This window comes from Carlito syrichta, unplaced genomic scaffold (genome assembly GCF_000164805.1).
Source record: "Carlito syrichta isolate Samal-C Ts95f unplaced genomic scaffold, Tarsius_syrichta-2.0.1 Scaffold301950, whole genome shotgun sequence".
NCBI classification, from domain to species: Eukaryota; Metazoa; Chordata; class Mammalia; order Primates; family Tarsiidae; genus Carlito; species Carlito syrichta.
In genome coordinates this window covers 257466-278364 of record NW_007246046.1, presented here as the reverse complement: position 1 = coordinate 278364, position 20899 = coordinate 257466, and the positions used below count along the sequence as shown (strand labels likewise).

Genomic DNA, 20899 nt, shown 5'->3' with positions numbered 1-20899 from the left:
ACCATACCACAAATCTCCAGCATGCTCTCAAAGGGCAATGCCATAATTCCTAGGATCAGCTGTATAAGTGGCAGAAAGACTAGTAGGCATCAGTGATCTGTTAACATGATACTCCTCATTTCATTCAGATCTGGGCTTTCAGAGACAGGCAGAACCAAAGGAAATAACTGAGAAAAAGCATCCGAGTCCTGGAGATGTTAATGAGCATGGGAATTAGCATAAATGCAATTTTGACATGTGTGGAAGTTCTTTGTACAGAGAAGTCCCCAGTGCTGGGCCCAGAAGAAAGCTGCTGTGGTTGTGCACTTTGTGAAAGAAGAAACCAGTGAAGCACAAACCATGTAGGGCCAACTCATGAAAAAAAAATCCTAATGCACACTTCTTGGCCTTCAGGTCCAGAAAAAAAGACCACAGCCTCTGTAATATGTAAATGGAAAATAATTCCTTTGAATCTGTAATTTGCTTAGAAGAAGAAAAAGGAAGCCAGGTAATCCTTAAGTGACCCCATGTGGTAAAAATACACCAGTACAGTGTTCTTTGTGGGTATTCAATGTGACACTAGCGCCACCTGGTGCTCTCAACTGGGAAAGGATGAACCACAATCCCACAAAAGCTGGTGTGGGGAGCCACCCCAAGCCAAGCGTTTGCATGATTTTGTAGGAAAGTATTCTCTTGGTGCTGGGTTGTGAGCCAATAACAGTGGGAAAATGAATAACAATTTATGGACGGAAGCGTATGATAAGGTTTGTTATTACAACCAATAGAACTAACACCAATATTTTAAGTGAACAGTAATGATATGGGTATAATCCAATGTCTCCACATTGCTAGCCTTTAAGTGCCAAACAAAATACCTCAAGCTTCCAGCCTGTATCTGCAGGGTTAGCCAATTCTCTCCCAAATAAGTCTATGAATTCCTGGGAGTGCTTACTAAGACTGATTGCCACTAAGCCTGACTGTCACTTTTTTGAGCTTTAGATGACTTGCTCCAGGGAGCTTTCTTGTCCCCTCCCGCCAGCATGAATCAGCTTCCCACAGAACATGGTCCTAACCAGTCCCATACCCTGCAATGTCACTTTGTCTAAACACAGAAGAGCCTTCCCTTTAACACCCAAATCAGACTTACATACCTCATTGCCAACACTAGGCAGCAAACATCTGAAGGTATTAAGAGAATCACAATGTAGAAAAGGAAAATCAAAACTCATTATCAGACATCACTGCTCTAAAAATCAACTGACCCCATCCCTACTGGCCTTCTCCCTAGACTCCAACTTCCTATTCCAAATTCTCTTCCCTGAGACTCTGACCCAACACAAAAAACTGGAAAGCCCTTAAAGTCCAATTACTGCCCTGCAGAGACACATATTCTAACTGCCTCTTCAAAGTACTCCTTTGGCAGTAGCAAATATTTACCCTTTGATTGGGATTCAATTTAAGGAAATATAAAACTGCAACCAGTTTTTTCTGGTGAATGAACAGTTAGCTGGAGAACAGGATTTGAGGTAAAATATTGGGTTGAACCAGTTTCAGAGGCCTATAAACTGGCCCTGTCCAAGGAATTTTAGTGTTTTAAATAAAAACAAAGTGGCAATGTATAAAACAAAAAGGCCAAATGGGTTCTGAAAAATTGAAGCATCCTTAAAGGACTTGTCTAAATCCCCAAAGTGACCACTTTGAAAGGAATTAAACATCTCTGGCTTCAGGTAAATAGTCTGGTGAATAATCTTACTAGTGTCTTAAAAATGACATATGTTACAATTTTTATCAATGTTTTTCTCTACAATACTTTCCACCACATTGTACTATTGTAAGGATTCCAGCCTAAGCCTAAACTATATTTAACATTAAGACACTATAATAGCTTGGGCATGCGCAGAGGCACACAATGACTTGCAAAAGGCTCAAGAAACAGCTAGAATCAGGCTCAGTTTAAAGCAGCTACTCCCAGCTCTGGCAGAACTTTTGCATTACCTAGGGTACCCAGGCCCACCCCATAACAGTTAAATCAGAATTTCCGTAGGTGAAGTGCAGATACTGATACTTTCTGCTAAAGCAGTCTAGGTGATCTTAATGTGTGGCTAGGATTGAGAACCACTAACCTAAGGAAAGAGAACCTGAGGTGGACATCTTTGGAACAAGGCCGTGGCCTAGTGGACAAGGCAGGAGACTAGCAAGAGACAAATGATTCCAGTACAGCAAGCATCTGTCTTTCAGATGTCATTTTGAATCATCTTACCCAAATCTTCAGGTAAAAGATTGCACTAAGAATAAAAGTTCTGAGTCATTTCTCTACAACAGTGTCTTGAATTGTGGTTCAAGGTCCATCTGCATGGACACAATCATCTGAGGAATGTGTCAAAATGCAGATTCCTGGTTCCCATCTTAGACCTAATGATCTCTGCATGTGACTTAGCTAACTAGAAGTCAGTAATTATTGTTGGGATCAAATCCAGGCCCATCTGATGATCTAAGTTCTTTCAAATTTCCCTCAATACTTTTTAAAAGAGTGGAATCTCTGTCAGAAAATTAAGAGCTTTAAATGAGTTTAAATGAAAGGTAATTATTCAAAGCAACAGAATGGAAAACAACTGCAAAAATTCCCCCTCTGCTCCTCCCTCCAAAGGAATTCTCTATCCATTACTTTGGAATAGCAAAATAGTATCCCTCCCTTTCCTTCCTGTTCCACTACATTTTTTCCCTTCTGACAAATATTCGTTTTCCCCCCCTAAAGTAAGGTCACTTGGAAAAAAATCTCTGGTAGTATTTCAGAAACTGTCAACATCTACAGGGAAATGATAAAATTACTGTAAGAAAACCTACCCCATATTTACCTATACTTTTTAAAAAATATTCTACATATTATTCAAACTGCAATAAAGTGCACAGTTTCCTTTTAAGTCAGAACAAAGAGAGAAATATGATAAATGGCTTTGTCCACTTGGAAATGGCTGGGCACCTTTTTAAATTTTTTTAATATGGGCAGTTCTCAGTCATTGCCTTATTTTTTTTAAAAAAGGAGAAAGAACGAAAGGAAAGAGAGAGAGAGAAAGAAAAGAAAGAAAGAAAGAAAGAAAGAAAGAAAGAAAGAAAGAAAGAAAGAAAGAAAGAAAGAAAGAAAGAAAAGAAAAGAAAAGAAAAGAAAAGAAGAGAGAAAGACTGAAACCTTATTTAAAGCAAGTCTGGGTCCTTGTTTATAATCTAAAATGATGCTGGTGGACCAGGAGTGCCCACGCTGGGTGAGAAGTCTGCATGGAAGAGGTGAGACCATCTCTACTCACCAGCATTAATTCACACAATATGATTAAGTGCAACAAGTTACATTTTAGTTTGTAAAATAAGTTGTACACTCTTCTTCCTATATTGTTAGTGTGAATGTCAAATCAGCACAACCCTGGTGATTAACGCAATTTGGTGATGATGACACTGAAAAATGTTCATAATGTTCAGACGCTTTAATTCAATAACCCAATTTCTAAGAATCCAGTTTAAAAAATTTCAAAAAACAAAACAAAGACGTTCACTGCAGCATTCTGTGTAATAGAAGAAAAATGCGAAGTGTAAATACTATAAGATACAGTCTAAATACCCCTCATCTACTGGACAATTTACTGAGTGCTTAACATAATCCTGAATGACATAAACTATTTTCACAAAGAAACCAAACCTTAGAGAGGCTAAGGACCTTGCCTTCCATCATACTTTCTAGTATGGGTTTTGAGCCGGATTCAAATTCAACATTAATATAAAGCTCACATCCTTTACAACTCCCCTCAATGCTCATGAGCAGTTAAGAGTACAAGAATTACATAAGCTATCGCACAGTCAATGCACTATGCAGCCTGTAGAGCATTTATAAGAAAACCGCTATGTTAAATAAAAACACAAAATTTTACATACAGTATACCAAAAAAATACAGAAAAAAATGAACGAACCAAAATGTTACCAGTGACTTTCTCTGGAAACGGGATTATAAATAAAAAATAGGGAAGTGTAGGGATTACTCTAATCTGAAATTTTCATGTTTCTAACAGGAAAGGATATATTAAGAATGAAGTACAGAAAGATTTTGGCAATCTCATAACTAAGGTCAATAGTTAGAATCCTTTAGAATCTTCTCTTAAGGCAAACATCCCTAGGCAACAAAAGCATTTGGTTCTTTTATTTGGTTTTCCATGCTTTCTCAAGTGAGTCTGTCCTAATGAGGGGCTCAAAGTATCTTCCAGATTAACAACATAGTGAGACATAAGTGTGAGAGAAGACACTTAAGTTTACTAAGATTTAAATAGCCCTCCCCCCAAAAAAATCCCCAAGCACAAAACCACTTTAGTCACTATGGAAGTATAACTTTAGCAATTAAAGCCTCGAGGTAGCTTCAAAGAGAATGAAAGACTAGATAGGATAACAAGGAGGAATGTGCTGAGACCTCTAAGACCTGGGGTGAAGTTGAGACAAGTCTTGACATTTCTTTTTAGAGAGAAGGATGACACACAACCACAGACCCCAATCTGTGAGTACACTTATAAACTCCTGCATTATAGAATGGACAAGAGGAAACTAAGAGTCAGAAATACTAGCAAATGCAGGTTACTATCTAGCATTTTCTGGACTCTCAAGGGTCTCTAGTGTTCTTTATTAGTTGGAGTAGACCCCAAAGTTCTGTAACAAAGAGCCCTAAACATGAGCAGCTCAAATAAAATCAAGTTATTGTTAACAGGCAGTCTAGAGAGGGTGGGCAGCTATCCTTCCCTAGGCCAGCCAGGTTCCCCTGTCTTGTTGCTCTGCCATTTTCCAACTATCACGCCTTTCTAATGGTGGTAACTGGCTCAGTAATATCACATCCAAGTTCCAGCCTGAGAGGAGAGAAAGAACAGGAAGAAGAAGGCCCAGAAGTTATACACATCACTTTGACTCACACTCCACTTACCAGAACTTGAGAAAGACAGTCCGGAAGAAGGCAGGCAATCAGCATCTCTCAGGCTCAGTGACCACAACTTAACCAGACTTTAACAGTTATTTGCACTCTTAGCATTAACACGGAAGCTTGCAGGAATGAGCATCTAGAACCAAGACTAAGAGTAAGGTAAAGGATTAATGGTGAAGTGGGTAGGAAAAAAGGGCAAGTCAGATCTCCAACCCCTCTGCTGGTGTGGTTGCATGCGACTCCTCCCTTGAAAATTCTGTTCCCTGCTTAATTCCAGTTGGATGATAATTAATATAAGAGGAAAAACCGAACAATACTTCCGCCATCACTAAGCTCTATACAGCATTCCTCTCTGGCCTACCTATTTGGACCTGAGAATCATGTTCCAAAGGTAGCCCAAAGAGTAGAATCTGAAACTAGGAAACCCAAGTTCTAGCTCCAGTTCTACCAACCAGGCCATGTGACTGTACATTCTTCTAGGCTTAGGTTTCCAAAACAAAGGCATGAACAATATCAGGAAGATCCCTTCCACTCTAACATTTAAATAATCTAAATATCAGTCTTTCCTCTGCTGTTATGTCAACTAAAAGTTCATTTCTAAAGCAGTGATTAATGTGTATAAACACTGAAAAAAACTGTCATCACACAGCTTTCAGATTTGTTATGGTAGTTCCAGGACATCTCGAAAAAGAAAGTGGTCTAGAGATAAGTGAAAGAATGGTATCTTCATAATTATTTCACACTAACTGGTAACTCAAGTAAACCAGGTAACAGTTTTCTCACTACAACTTTAACCCATTCATACACTGAGTTTCACTCAAGGTTTTACCAAAATATTTCGGCACTAAAAAGGTTTAAAAGCTGTCATTACACAAAATTATAGCAGCCTGTGCTCTTAATGAAACTCTAGGTCAAAAATAATACCCTCCACCCCACACCAAAAGAGTACTTTATAAACTAAGAGTCAAAAGGCACAAAAAACCCCAATTCAATTGTATGTATTTTTCCATCTGATATTTTAGACAACAGCCAGTGTTTAAGGAAATATATTCCAAAAAACTGAGCTTAAGTTTGATTTTAACACTTAGAGGGACAGCAGATTAGTTGGGTACATATCATCTGGAAAAAAAGGTTCGCAAAAAAAGGTATAATCCTTCAGATATATCATCACTGCACCATCACATCAGTCCTTAGACACAAAATCTTTACTGAGTCCCTAAAATCTTCCAGGCTTCCAAACTAACCCAGTGGTTCCTCTACATTGGGATCATCCAATTTTCCTTCATGTTATAACTCTCCTTTTGCTTCAATACACCTAAGCAAACTTAACCATCGGAAAAATGTCTCCATTTACGACCACCCCTGTGAAAAATTCCACTTTTGGAATATTCCCTAGTGGTTCCACATAGGTCCTCTGCCAAATTCACATACCCATGAATTCCACTTATAAGCCCATAGTGTTCTTAAAAAAGAAAAATATGTATATCTATATAACTTTAAAGTAAGACACAAACCTTCATGAAACATAGACATCAAATTTATTTTCACTGAACTGCCATTTTTTGAAGAATTCCTAAGACTAATGTTTCTTGACATGCAAGAGTTAGCACTAATAGTTTAAGTTACTGTGCTATAAATACTGCTGCTCGGAGGCAGCACAACTGTTTTAGAGTTTTAAGACTACAGACTTTTATTACTCAAATCTTATTCAGTACATGTAAAAATCAGAAGGTTCTGAACAGCTGGTTAGGAAGGTAGCCAAGATGCAGGAAAGATGTCTGCGCCTCCTTTTCAAGGGCAGCCAACTCTTGAACGGTAGGTGCCAAAACATCCACATGGCCTTTATAGTTTCCACCTGCATCACACAAATTACAAAGTAATGTAAATGACATGCCTGAAACAACTTGTCAGCAATACTTTGGCTCAATTATATCGCTTTAAACATTGCTTCTAGCAATAAAAATGTACTACTGGGCAAGTTATCACCAGAACTTTGACTTTTAAAAATGTTAAATCAATTATTTCAATATAAATAAATGATGAGGCTTCAATAACAGATGCCTCAATACCCCTGCCCAGTCCTCCCTCGGTTTGAAAACCACCAGTTTAGCCTGAATCTTAAAAATTTTCAGGAACAAACTAACAAAGGGCATTCCAGGCAAAGAAAATAATATGCTGAATTATCACTTGAATTAAGTCAAAAGCTTCTGATTCCTTGCTCAAAATCACCTATTATACACGTTTCCTAATAATACCACAAGATAGTCAACTACTCTTTTGACATTAACACTTCAAGAGGAATACCTAAACTGCTGTCCTTCATTCACATACAGATCACACAATAAAAAATGCTGTAACAGCCGGGCTCGGTGGCTCAGCCTGTAATCCTGCGCCTTTGGGAGGTTGAGGTGAGTGGATTGCCTGAGCCCACGGGTTTGAGACCCGCCTGAGCAGCGAGACCTCATCTCTACAATAAATCAAAAAATCAGCCGGGCGTGGTAGCGCATGCCTGTAATTCCAGCTACTTGGAAGGCTGAGGTGGAAGGATCGCTGGAGCCCAGCAGGTCGAGGCTGCCGTGGCCGGGAGCGGCCACTGCACTCCAGTCTGGGAGACAGAGTGAGACTCCAACTCAAAAAAAAAAAAAAAAAAATGCTGTAAGATAGGTATGGACAAAATGCTATGAGTAAGAAGAAGATAATTATTGATATGCTAATATACACTTTAAACATAATAAAATGAAATTATTCTCTTCCTAAGCTGAAGTTCAAAACAAGCACATTAAATTTAAAATATAATTTAAAATAATTCAAAGCTTACCACCAGCAGCCCTTTTTTGACCATAGGTAACTTTCCCATCAAATTCATCCAATGGTACCTTTATATCTGGTTCCACCTGAGAGATGGTACAGTTCAGGTGTTCTTCTATCTCGGATAGCAACTAAGTAAAAGGAAGAGAAAATACAGGTAAAAATTTCCCTTAATAGTTACATTTTAACAGCATTAAATAAAACCAGGAAAGCTAGAATGCTTACAAGAAATCTTAGATTTCTGAAGAGATCAATTCAAAACTTACAATTAACAGACTATTCACAACATTGTAACCAACTACTCACTAGTTTTCCTCATAACTGAAAGATGACAGCCTAAATATAACTTTTTTGGATAAATGTTGTCTATGTTACCAATTTTAATAAGTTTTTTGTGAGCCTTACCCAAAGTCTTACCTGCATCTCATTGTACCATATGGTACAGCCTCCATCTTCCTTGAGTCTTGTGTTATAACACCCTTTTCCACGGCTGCTGCATACATGGTACCAAACCTAAATTAAAGAAAGAAAAAATATTAACATGCATGGAGACAGAGACATGCTAAATAATCATAATATACATTTGTTTTTAAATATTTTCTGCCCTCAAGACATTAGAAAAATAGATTATAGGTATGGTATGCCATCCAATTACTACTATAATTCAGTAGCTCATTATATAAAATAGATCATCTGTAAGAGTTCTTTTTGAGAAGAATCCAAGTTTTTCTAAAATGCATGTCTGTTATAGAAAGGAATTCTCAGATAAAATCAGGATGAAAAAGTAAATACTGATGCACACTATATTAAAATTAGTATCAAAAATAAAGTTCCAAAGACAGCTGGGCACCATGGCTCATGCTTGTAATCCCAATACTTTGGGAGGCCAAGGCAGGAGGAGTGTTTGAGGCCAGGAGTTTAAGACCAGTCTGGTCAACATAGTGAGATCCTGTCTTTATATAAAAACAAAACAAAAATAAAAATTAAAATTAAAAGAAGAAAGTTCAAATGTTTTATCTTAAATATAATAATAAAACAAATAGGGAAAATGTACAACTAGTTAATTTGAGCAGTAAGTATATGGGAGTTTCTTATAACTTTTCTATAAATTTGTAATTATATCAAAATAAGTTAACCCCCCACCCATAAAAAGTCTTCCATGGCGTCATACCAAAGAGTGTTTAAATATTTTGTGGTGAAAATGACTTCATTAAGGTTATAAGAGAAAATCGTATCATGCATTTTTCCTTTCTAAATTTCACCCCATTATTTTTCCATTCAATGAATATAGAGAAAAGGTTATATTCAGTGAAGTTAAATGTAAATGGGAAAAATCAAACTGCTTTCACTTCTACATCTAAAATCACAATACACACAATGAATATAATAGAGCACTAAAAAGATCACCTTTTCTTTTTCTGTTGCCACCAGGGAAATAGCCAGACCCATTCTGAAAAATTTTAGAAGTCTTTATTAGATTTTATTCTTGAAGCACAGCTTAAAAATAGGGGAAAAAAAGATTCCAGCAGTACCTTTCAGCTCTTCCTACTCTCCCAATTCGATGCACATAGTTTTGCTTTTCATCAGGCAGAGTGACATTTATAACTGTAAAAAAAAATTATATCAATTGCCATTAGTTTCTCAATTTTTCAAACATATTAGAAGTCTTTACTTTAGGTTCCACAAAATTCACACTGCAGATATAAGGTTTCTTTTTACCATAAGGAACACCATGGATATCAATTCCTCTAGCGGCTACATCTGTGCAAATCAAGAATCTTACGTCTCCTTTCTAAAGAGAACAAAGAGGAGAGAAGAATTTGTCAGCATACATACTACAAAATAAAAACAAATACTATCTTTCCACTAAACGAGATTTCTAAAAAACAAATGTCACTATCAGATTAGAGGTCCAGATAATCATAATTTCCTGGACCAAATCTTGGAAGTTTTTTGTCATGATCTGGTGAAACATGACATTAAAGGTAAATAAATCAGTGACCGAAGTAATTTTTGCTTCTCTCTTTCTTACTCAAAGATAATAAACCATTGCTAAATTTTGGCTTATTCTTTAGAAATCACTTTAGAAATTCAAGAAAAAGATAAAACAGAACAAAATATACAAACAGAAACATTATCTCTACTCTTATATTTAAATAAATCAGGAATACTAGATATTTTACCTGGAGGTTATACAAGAGGGGACCCCCCCAAAAAAAACCCCAGAATTTATTTTCAAATTGTGTATTTACTCTTACATGTACTATTAATCTTCAAAGTACTCTCCATTTGATGCAACATTACCTACCAAGACACTTTTTCCACTCCTCAAAACAGTTTTTAAACTCATCAATTTTGATGCATTGCTTCTGCTGTTTTTTGTTTCACCTTTTCCACATTGGCCAAATGTTTCCCACTGAGGATTTTTTTCACTCAGGGAAACAAAAAAAGTTGCTCAGGTGAGATCGGGTAAATAGAGAGGGTGGGGGACACAGGGTTTATGCTGTTTTTTGGTCAAAAACTACTGAACACTCAACATGGTGTGGACAGGTGCACTGTCATGGTGGAAGAACCAGGAGCCTGCTTGCCACAACCTGGGATGCTTTTTTTCCCCCCACAAATCATGATGCAACCTTCTCAAAACTTCCAGATCAAAACTTTGGTTGATCCTTTGATTTGGAGGAAGAAATTTCAAGTGTACTACAAGAAACCCGCCCTCCAAAAGATACTTCCTGTTTTTTGGGGATCCCTCCTCATATTTTTTGTGACAACAAATAAAATTCTAAAGAGTAGATAATAGGGAGTAGGCCCCTGGTACCCACCAAGAAATACAAATTAGCCTTTAGATGTCACTTGTGCCTCAAGGCACAGCAAAATTAGAGATTTAGAGGAGGGAAGAAGGGCACATTGACTTTTGGTCCAGTATAATGCCCAGGAAAGAGAGGGTGGCAAACAAACTGAAATGAAGTCATGTGATATGTTTTAACATCCATATCAATTATACCTACCATAAAAACATAATCCAAAGTTACTGAGCACAATACTTCCCACCTTTTGTCTTACTATGGGTCCCAGAGAAAATGATATTTGTATTATATATTAGGGTAAACACTGCAGTAAATGGATGAGAATGCTTGCATGAAGAGGTTACTGACCTTCAGTTCTAAATGGCTCAAATCTATCCACAGGTACCAAGAGCTATATAACCAATTCATGTGCCACAAGCACATAACTGGAAAGGTCTGCCCTAAACAATATCAAACTATACCGAAGTCTACCAAACCATATTCTGACACCTGTCTTTAATTAATCTACAAATTAAATGTTCTATGAGTATTGCTCTAGTCATTTTTTAAAAGGCTCACAGACATGGTTTAACTATCTAATGAAAATTCTCCTAAAAATATTTACCTGAAATAACTAAATTTTCTTAAATCGAAAATTCTTGTTACAGTAATATTGTGTTGACAGAGAATGAGCCATTTACCATTTAAGTATCAAAGATAAGTAATCTCTGCCACGATGAAGATACATCAGTTAGGGTAGAAATATTTTGAAATTACTAGAACAAGAATTGCTTTAAAAATATTAACTGGGAACTGACTAAAACTAGATATAACTCCCCTTTCAAGTATTAAGGAAATGTAGCCAACTACGTATCAGTACCTTAAATCTTTCCAAGTTTTGCTTTCTCTCATGAGGCTTTCTATCACCATGAAGACAAACACATGAGAACTGGTGTCCTTTTTTATCAGGTCCTAGTGAAAAGCACATTGAACATTTAACCTTGGAAAATCATATGTCTAAGACTATGCAAAAATGTCAATAAAATTCAGACTACAATTCCATAAAAATCCATACTCCAACTTGGCATAAACCATGGTTAATACAATTACTGACATAGGCAAGATGCCATTAAAATCAACTCTATGGAGCATTAAAATTGATTTGCTTTTAAGGACATTTCAAGTCATCCTTCCCAATCTGTTAGCAGAAGTCTGTCAAGCAGCACGCCAACTAAAATGCATGTGTACTCAAGGAACTCACTAGCCTGTATAGAGCTAAGGCTCAAAAAGTAGCAAAGGAGATCTTTCTTAGAAGAACTAAAGTAAGCCGGGTTGGTGGCTCAGCCTGTAATCCCACGCCTTTGGGAGGCTGAGGTGAGTGGAATGCCTGAGCCCGCAGGTTCGAGATCTGCCTGGGCAGTGAGACTTCATCTCTACAATAAATCAAAAAATCAGCCAGGCGTGTAGCGCATGCCTATAATTTCGGCTACTTGGAAGGCTGAGGCGGAAGGATTGCCGGACCCCAGCAGGTCGAGGCTGCAGTGGTCGGGAGCGGTCACTGCATTCCAGTCTGGGCAACAGAGTGAGACTCAAACTCAAAAAAAAAAGAAGAACTAAAGTAAGCACTGTAAAGTTCATGTCCTTCCTTAAAGGCCATGCCTACAAGCTTGCCCCCCTCAAGGTGTTCTAAGCAATTTAGTAATCTGATTTCTTGGCCACGGCAGATTAGAAGCAGCAAACTATAAGTATGAATAGGTGCTATTTTAGAGGCAGGTGCAAACTCAAAAGGAAAACTCTTCAAGTACACACAGTAACAAAAAGAGTACAGTTCTGACCAGACTGAGGGCAAATAGTCTTCTGGAATGCTAGAGAATCTGTAGGCAACCATTATGAGATAGCCCAGAGTAACAATTACGCCACTTAACTATTCTCCGTAGTAAATTAGGTTCAATAAAGTATACTTGAGAAATCAAGGAAACAATACATTTTGAAAGACATTCAATAAAAATGACTAAGACAAAAATTAATTATGCAGAGGTGAAAAATTAGTAGCCATCCAGAACTTCTAGAGGCACATAGCTAAGGTTTTCTTGCATTCTAAATTCCAGTGGTTCAGGGAAGTATTGTCTACACTCCTACTCTCTGGCTAGGGTATACAAGGAGCAGGGAAGGATCCTTTAGCTCCTTCTCTTAAAGTCCTGTAATAGTGTGGTAAACTTGTTTTCTAGGCAGAGGAAACCAGAATATTTAGGAAAGGAGGATACAAGGAATTGAGTAATATCACGATTTGATCAATATTCCTAACTACATAAGTAACTTCTCCATTCAAAACATGGACAGAAGAAACTATGTATTATAAAACAGTCACTATAACTAAAACAGCCAAGCAAGTCTATTAGCTAGGACCTTAAAAAAAAAAAAAAAAAGGCATAATGTGTTCTTTATATGACAATTAGTTCAAACTTTGCAAATGCTCAAATTTTATAAATTCTTTTTGAGGTTTCTATCTCCTTGATGTACATCAATCATAAAGAGAGATGTGTTTGTTCGTCTTTCCCCACTACAATAATGGAATTTTTCTGTTACTCTGTATATATGTCAGTTTTTACTTCATATATTTTTCCAACATTTACATTTTAAATATGTAACAAAAGTGAAAGAAGTTTAACAGTGAACAGTTATATATCTACCACCAACATTCTACAATTAATGTTTTACTAGATTGGCTTTATCACATATCTATCTACCCCTCTATCCTCTATCAACTCAGCTTTCTATTTTTTATATATTTCTATGTAAATTGCAGACATCAGTACACAGTTTAGCATGTTTATCATGAAGTAGAGTTTAGTATTTGTGTAGGTTTTTTTCTTCTGTGGTAAAAGTTGCATATAAGAAAATCGACAAATCTTAAATATACATTTGCTGAGGCTGGGCACAGTGGCTCCCAGCCCTTTGGGAGGCCGAGGCGAGAGGACTGCCTGAGCCCAGGGGTTCAAGACCAGCCTGGGCAAACTGGTGAGACCTCATCTCTACAATAAACCAAAAAATTAGCCAGGGGTGGTGGTGCATGTGCATGCCTGTAGTTTCAGTTACTTAGAAGGCTGAGGCAGAAGGATCACCTGAGCCCAGCAGGTCGAGGCTGCAGTGGCCAGAAGCATGCCACTGCCCTTCAGTCTGGGAGACAGTGAGGCTCCAACTCAAAAAAAACATTTGCTGAGCCAGTCCCAACGAGATATAAATTATCATTATCACCCCACAAAGCACCTTCACACTTTCCCAGTCTATCCCTGCTCCCACTCTCCTATGGACAACTACTGTTCTCTTTGGACTGTTCTAGGATTTCAGACAGTTTTGACTTTTTTAGACTAGATTTTTTTCTAGAATTTCATATGGATTTATACAGAATACACTCATGTAAGAATTCTTTCATTCAGTACAATGCTTCTGAAATTCATCCATGGTTATCTATTAGTAGTCCATTTCTTTTCTTTGCTGAGTGGCATTCTGTCATGTAAGTATTTTCACATTTCATTTAGCCATTTTCCTACTGATGGACACTTAAGTGCGTTTTCAGTTTTAGGCTGTTAAAATAAAGCTGTTATGGTCATGCTTACACACTTTTTTTTGTCAATGTGTTTTCATTTATCTTGGGTAAATACTTAGAAATTGAATTGCTAGGCAATAAAAAGGGCAATGTTTAATTTTATAAAAGACTGCAAGACCATCTATCAAAGCACTCATACCATTTTATATTCACACCAACAATGTAAGAGTACTCCAGTTTCTCCATATCCTTGTCAAAATTCAGCGTTGTATTTTTAGTTTAGTATATACAGTGGTATCATAATATGATTTTATTTTGTACTTTTTAACAATTGAGAATGTTTTCATATTGGTTTACATAGTTGATATTAAGTGGCATAAAATTAGAATCCTTGTATCTTCATTATAGATTAAATATTTTATTACAGCGACCTTCTTTATTTCTAGTAATATTTTTGTCTTAAAAATCATACCTCTTATTAATATAGCTAGACAAATTATTAATATGTTAGACCAATTATTAATATAGCTCTTATTAATATAGCTAGACCAATTTTCTTTTAATATTTTAGCTGAGATATATATAGAGAGATATATATATATTTTTTTCATCACTTTTCTTTTTCAATCTTTTTATGTCCTCAGGTTTTAGGTATGCTTCTTATAAACAGCATATTGATAGATTTCATCCAGTCTAACAATGTATGCCTTTTAACAGAAGACCTCAGTCCACTGATATTTATAGTGTTTACTCATATATTCAGATTTTTCCATCACTGATCTTATTCTATTATTTCTAACCATCTTTTTCTCATTTTTTCCTCTTCATTTCTTAATCTTGTTTGGATTAGGGGTTTTTCCTCATTCTCTTTTTCCCCATTTACTGATTTAAAAGGTATACATTCTGTTACTTCACAAAGTGATCACACTTTAAATTTTAACATTAACCAATAATTTGACCCTTTTCCCAAATGATATAAAAGCCTTAGAATGCTGTGATTCATGTTCACTGTAATGAAAATGTACCTATGTAGAAAATTCTCTCATTGTTTTTCCTAGGGCTCATCACATGGAAAAGTCCTAGATAAGCACAGATACTTATAATGCACCATATTACTGCTTCAAATTCTGTGCATACACTCTAGATTGCATTAACATGAGATTAATAATCTATTAAATGAGGAAATAAACACAACTTGTTTCAAGTGAGAAAAAAATTACCTCCTCCTTGCTGCATAAAGTACTGCTCCAAGTTATCACAGTCAATTTTGGTTCTACAGAAGATAATTGCTTGATCCATCTTATGTTCCTTGATTGCTCGGACAGCATACTCCCCCTTCAGGATTTTAATAGCTTCAGACCACATCTCTTGAACACCACCACCACCACAACAAAAAACCAACAGAATTTCAATCTGAATTTTTCATGCAATACATAATTACAGTCATAGACTGAATGCTTAATTCTCCTTAAAAAAATTCTGCTTTACGTATTACAAACTAGGATAAGAATAAGATGAGGTGAAATAGTGAGTTAATCCACTGATTCGTTTTTGTTTCTTTTCATATTTTTTAAGCTACTTTATGGGGTATACAGATACCCATAAGCAGAGACACATATTCACACACAAATTAACGGAAATACATACTCATACTAACATTTTGTTCTTATTGCTTATGAAGAACAAATAATATTGTGCCTTGTATTCACTTCCCTAAATGCTCAATAAATGTTTTATGCAATTATTTTAATGCCTCTTAAAAATAACTAAGGTACTTTCTGCATCAATCTAAACACCAGAAAGTATATACTTCACTCTATGGAATAAAAACCTTAACACCAAACCTAGTTAGTAATTTCTTAGTCATTATCTTGCAAATTTTCTGTTTTTCGGTGTGAAGCTGTGCTATAGCTGTTGCTTCTCAACTATCTCATGCAAGATTTTAATTCTTTGACCCAACATATTTCAAAGGACTCTTAATCTCTAATTGTAGTATAAACTAAGAAAAATTTTTACAAGGAAAATATAAGAGATAGTAAAAACTGGAATTTTACACAATGCATTCCCACAGTGGGATGGCAGATTTTTTAATTAGTATCTCTGCTCCTCTCTAACAATAAGGATAAACAAGCATATATCCTAGAATTTGAAGTTACATATAAAACTAAATTCAAAGGAACTCTCTTTAATCATAATTTCAGATAATTTACTTTTTTGATACACACTGAAAATCTGCCAACAAATTCAGCCATGAAGAAGATGCAGTCTGACCCTTGTCAATGACTGATCCACTTGAGACAACGATGTCAGACAGTCTAATAGGTTCCAATCTTCTAAGTTCTCTAAGCATTATTCTTGTAGCCTGATATACCTTTATTGCTCTTCAGAACACTATTACCCTGAAACAAAGCATCTCAACTCTGCATAGAAGTATCTCCATTGAATTAGGATTTAATGTTAGGCTTTTTAAAAATGGATAAACATTTAATGAGTATAAAATTTCAGCTTAAGAAGATGAAAAAGTTCCAGAGATAGATAGTGGTGGTGATTGTACAATAATACATATGTGCTTAATGCCATTGAACTGTACATTATAAAATAGTTAAAATGGTAAATTTTATGTTATTTATATTTTAATACACACGCACACACAAATCAATAAACAACTATTTCAATATTATTTCAGTATCTTTGGCAAGTTGCAGCTAAAGACATTTTTCTTTGCTACCCAATATCCTTGATATGAGGAATCAATATAACATTTTTTCTAAAATTCAAGGTCAATATTACAGAAAAATGTGATGGTTTCCTATGATCAATAAAAATACCATAATCCAAAATATCTGTAATTTAGATGCCAGAAGACCAATAACTAAATTCAATGATTAATATTCCTCTAAGTTGACTAGTATCAGCTTTCTCCTCATTTCTCTTTTATTATTTTTGTTGCCTTTATTTTCAAATTTTCTGTCTGATTCTGTAAGTCATCTCACATCCTTCATGAGAATAGATAAGACATAAAGTCAACAAAGCAAACGAATTCATTTTCAAAATCTGTCAACACGTTTGATTCTTTTAACTTACCTGGACTGTTAGCACCAGGTCTTGTATTATCTTTTGCATGTACATCATCAGTCTATGAAAAGCGAGGGATAAAAAAGGATGGGGAGTGGTTAAAAATGATTCTGAACAGATGCCATTTTTTTTAAAAAAGGAGAACTGTATTTATCTTTAACTTCATTTCAGACATATGTCTTTATAATCTGTAGGCAAAACCACTCCAGATTAAAACAAAACAAAACAAAAAACTCTTCATTAAAATGATCTAAAATACCCATTTTTAGGCCGGGTTCAGTGGCTCAGCCTGTAATCCCAGCACTTTGGGAGGCCGAGGTAAGTGGATTGCCTGAGTCCACGGGTTCGAGACCCGCCTGGGCAACTTGGCGACACCTCATCTCTACAATAAATCAAAAAATTAGCTGGGCGTGGTAGCACACACCTGTAGTTCCAGCAACCTGGAAGACTGAGGCAGAAGGATCACCAGAGCCCAGCAGGTTGAGGCTGCGGTGGCCAGGAGCATGCCACTGCACTCCAGTCTGGGCAACAGAGTGAAACTCCAACTCAAAAAAAAATATATATATATGTATATCCATTTTAAATAATAAAAATGTAAATATGGTATTCAGAATATTGTATATTTTTAATACACAATACCCTTACTATGAAAAGGTACACATATCCTCACTATATAAAGGAAAATCTAATCACAGTGAAGAAAATGACAAAGTGGCCACATGAAACATCTTTAGAAGAACAAGATACATTCAGAAGGCCTAGATGAGGGCTCCTACTAAAATACTACTAAAAATGGAAATCACTGTATCTGAAATTAGATCTATATAATCTTACTTATAAAAATTAAATCAAGGAAGCTGATCACAAAAGTAATTTTATAGACACAAAAATATAAGATGGAGTCAATCACTTATTCACTTTAAAAAGTCCTAAGCTTTTGCAATATATTGAACTTTTCTTTGGTACAATATCTGATTGTTTTAAGCATCACAGAGAGCTCAAGGCTAAGCTAATTTATGAATTAACTTACTCTACACAAATATTACTGTTATAAAGTACTTACTCTAATGTGGTTCTTTCCAAGTCTTTCCCAGAGTCTGTCAGTTTTGGGATTTACTGGGACAACAACATGGTGTACAGTATCTGGAACAGAATCTTCTCCTTTTAAATCAACCCATGTAGGAAAATGCATTATCTTCTCAGACAGTTTCTTTACATCAAAAGAATGCAAAGTAGCAGAACAAACAATCACCTAAGAATAGGAAAACCCAAAATTAGATCTACTTTTATTTTACAATTATTACATCATACAAATATTGATGTGGGGCACAAAGTACAGTAACCTGAACTCTAAAGGCAAGTTCAATACCTGACTCTACGTGGCAACAACTAGGTGCAACTTTGGGCAGGTTGATCTCTCTGAGGTTCAGTCCCCTCACTGTCACATAAAAATCATGCCACCTTTCCCTCAAAATCCTACAAAAATTAAGTTAAACAAAAAGGTTTTTGAAAACCCCAAATCCTAAGTTACTATTAACCCCACCATTCAGAAGCCTCTCCCTCTCAAATACTTAAGAAAGATTTAAAAAATAGTAATAAGAGCAATATTTAAGGAAATAACTACAAGAAGGTAACTATTTTTCTTTTCTTCTTTTTTTTTTTTTGAGTTGGAGTCTCACTCTGTCACCTAGACTGGAGTGCAGTGGCACGCTCCCAGCCACTGCAGCCTCAACCTGCTGGGCTCCAGCGATCCTTCCGCCTCAGCCTTCCAAGCAGCTGGAACTACAGGCGCGCACTACCATGCCCGGCTGATTTTGATTTATTGTAGAGATGAGGTCTCACCAAGTTGCCCAGGCGGGTCTCGAACCCACGGGCTCAGGCAATCCATTCACCTCAGCCTCCCAAAGTGCGGGATTACAGGCTAAGCCACCAAGCCCAGCTGGTAACTATTTTTCAGTAACTGAAGTTATTTTTCCTTCAAACAGGAAGCAGTAATAATTATCTGGAATACAAAGCCTAATGCTCTGTAGGACAAAATTACTAAGAATTTTTACTTACAGTCTTCAGTAGCCCCTAGGTAAACTCTTCAAATTTCCTTATCTTTTATTTCTAAACTTTGTGTGTACTATTTGGTTCAGTTACAAAAGAAAATATTTTATATAATATTTAATACTTAATAAGAGACACTAAAATAAGCCTTTGATTCTACTCATAAGCATTAATACGTAATTTTATACCTGAAGTCTTTTTCCATCAGAGGTAATCTGAGGAATCTGACTGTGCATCCTATTTATAAAATCAGAATAACCTTGAGAAAGAAGCCCATCCTGCATGAGAAGCAAAGCAAATAAGTTTTTAATCAATACTAAAAAAAAAACCACGTTTTTAATCGCAGCAAAATCTTTTTTTCTAAATCAAACTTGAAATGTAAGATAGGAAACTAATTCATATACACACACAGAGCGCCATATTTTCAAATATTTTCTAATGGATAGATTATTTTCTATTGAATACATAAAAATAAATTATAAATTCAAGTTCTTTGTGAGTAAAATCCTAAAAAGCAACAATAAACAATCCAAAACCATAACCTAGTATTCTAGAATGAATACTAAAGTTAGTAGCTTCTAACACATGTCCTTAAAGCATGATTTTATTATAAAAAATCCTCATTGCTGGCAAACCAGTTTAACCCAACATGACAATAATTTGGAAGCATGTCTCAAGAGTCTCAAACACATTTATCTTTCCAGATGGTCCACATTTTGCATCCCTGACATAAGGAGCTAATTAGTCATATGTAAAAAAATGTATGTACAAACAAAGATAGCTACTGGAGTAAAAAACAAACCTACCTCTTCTCTAGTAACCATAGTTAAACAAACCATGAAGTAACCATATAATACATCATTAGACAGCCTTTTAAAATTGTTTAAAAACAATGACAGAAAATACTCATAATATTGCATTTAAAAAATTTTTCTGAGACCCTTCATAGCTTGATTTCAACTATATAAAATAACATATAAATAATGGATTCTATTTTTCTTAATTCTACGTATTTTATCTCAAAAAATGTAAGCAAACTTTTTTTTAAAGTATGATTTTATTTTAACATACAGCTTCATCCAGGACCAGGAATCTAACTTGAGATAAGTTCAGCTTTCCAGTTGAAACCAAGTCATCTAGTCTTCCTGGAGTGCCTACGACTATATCTACCTAGAAAAAAGCAAAAGAAGCACCTAATAAAAACTGAACTGTTATAATCACCTTAAAATAGTAATCAATAAGTGTCTACTTATAATAAAAACATGCACATTGAAGCAGTCACAGTCAATTCTAAATTTATTTTCTTAAGTTGTAGATAAAGTCATACATTAAAATTACGGATGCTTTGAAATTAATGTGAAGGTTTTGATAACAATTGAAATAATTACTACTTGTCAAGTGTTTATAAAGAACAGGCACAGTGCTAAACATTTTACAAGTTTCATTTCATGTTACCACTAAGGTAAATACTACTATATTATTCCTTTTTTTTTTTTTTTTGAGTCAGAGTCTCACTCTGTCGCCCAGACTGGAGTGCAGTGGCTGCTCCCGGCCACCGCAGCCTCGCCTGCTAGGCGCAGCGATCCTTCCGCCTCAGCCTTCCAAGTAGCTGGAACTACAGGCGTGCGCTACCACACCCGGCTAAGTTTTTGATTTATTGTAGAGATGAGGTCTCGCCAAGTTGCCCAGGTGGGTCTCGAACCTGCAGA

General features: G+C 35.9%; 1 protein-coding gene across 4 annotated transcripts in view; it reads right to left on the bottom strand.

The window, feature by feature from the left end:
• Positions 1-6440: 6440 nt before the first annotated feature.
• The window catches only part of DDX1 (DEAD-box helicase 1), a 43861-nt gene continuing 29402 nt past the window's right edge, over positions 6441-20899 (bottom strand). For 3 of the 4 annotated variants that reach the window (XM_008055755.1, XM_021711231.1, XM_021711230.1), the window contains 12 exons: positions 20262-20360; positions 19379-19468; positions 18205-18393; positions 17151-17202; positions 15287-15433; positions 11400-11491; positions 9453-9525; positions 9266-9338; positions 9141-9183; positions 8151-8246; positions 7744-7864; positions 6441-6780 (listed from right to left, as the gene is read on the bottom strand). In XM_008055755.1, coding sequence (XP_008053946.1) covers positions 6650-6780; positions 7744-7864; positions 8151-8246; positions 9141-9183; positions 9266-9338; positions 9453-9525; positions 11400-11491; positions 15287-15433; positions 17151-17202; positions 18205-18393; positions 19379-19468; positions 20262-20360 — 1206 coding nt within the window. In that variant the 3' untranslated portion in view covers positions 6441-6649. The remainder of the gene's footprint in view (positions 6781-7743; positions 7865-8150; positions 8247-9140; positions 9184-9265; positions 9339-9452; positions 9526-11399; positions 11492-15286; positions 15434-17150; positions 17203-18204; positions 18394-19378; positions 19469-20261; positions 20361-20899) is intronic. The other variant, XM_008055756.1, reaches the window with a different exon arrangement.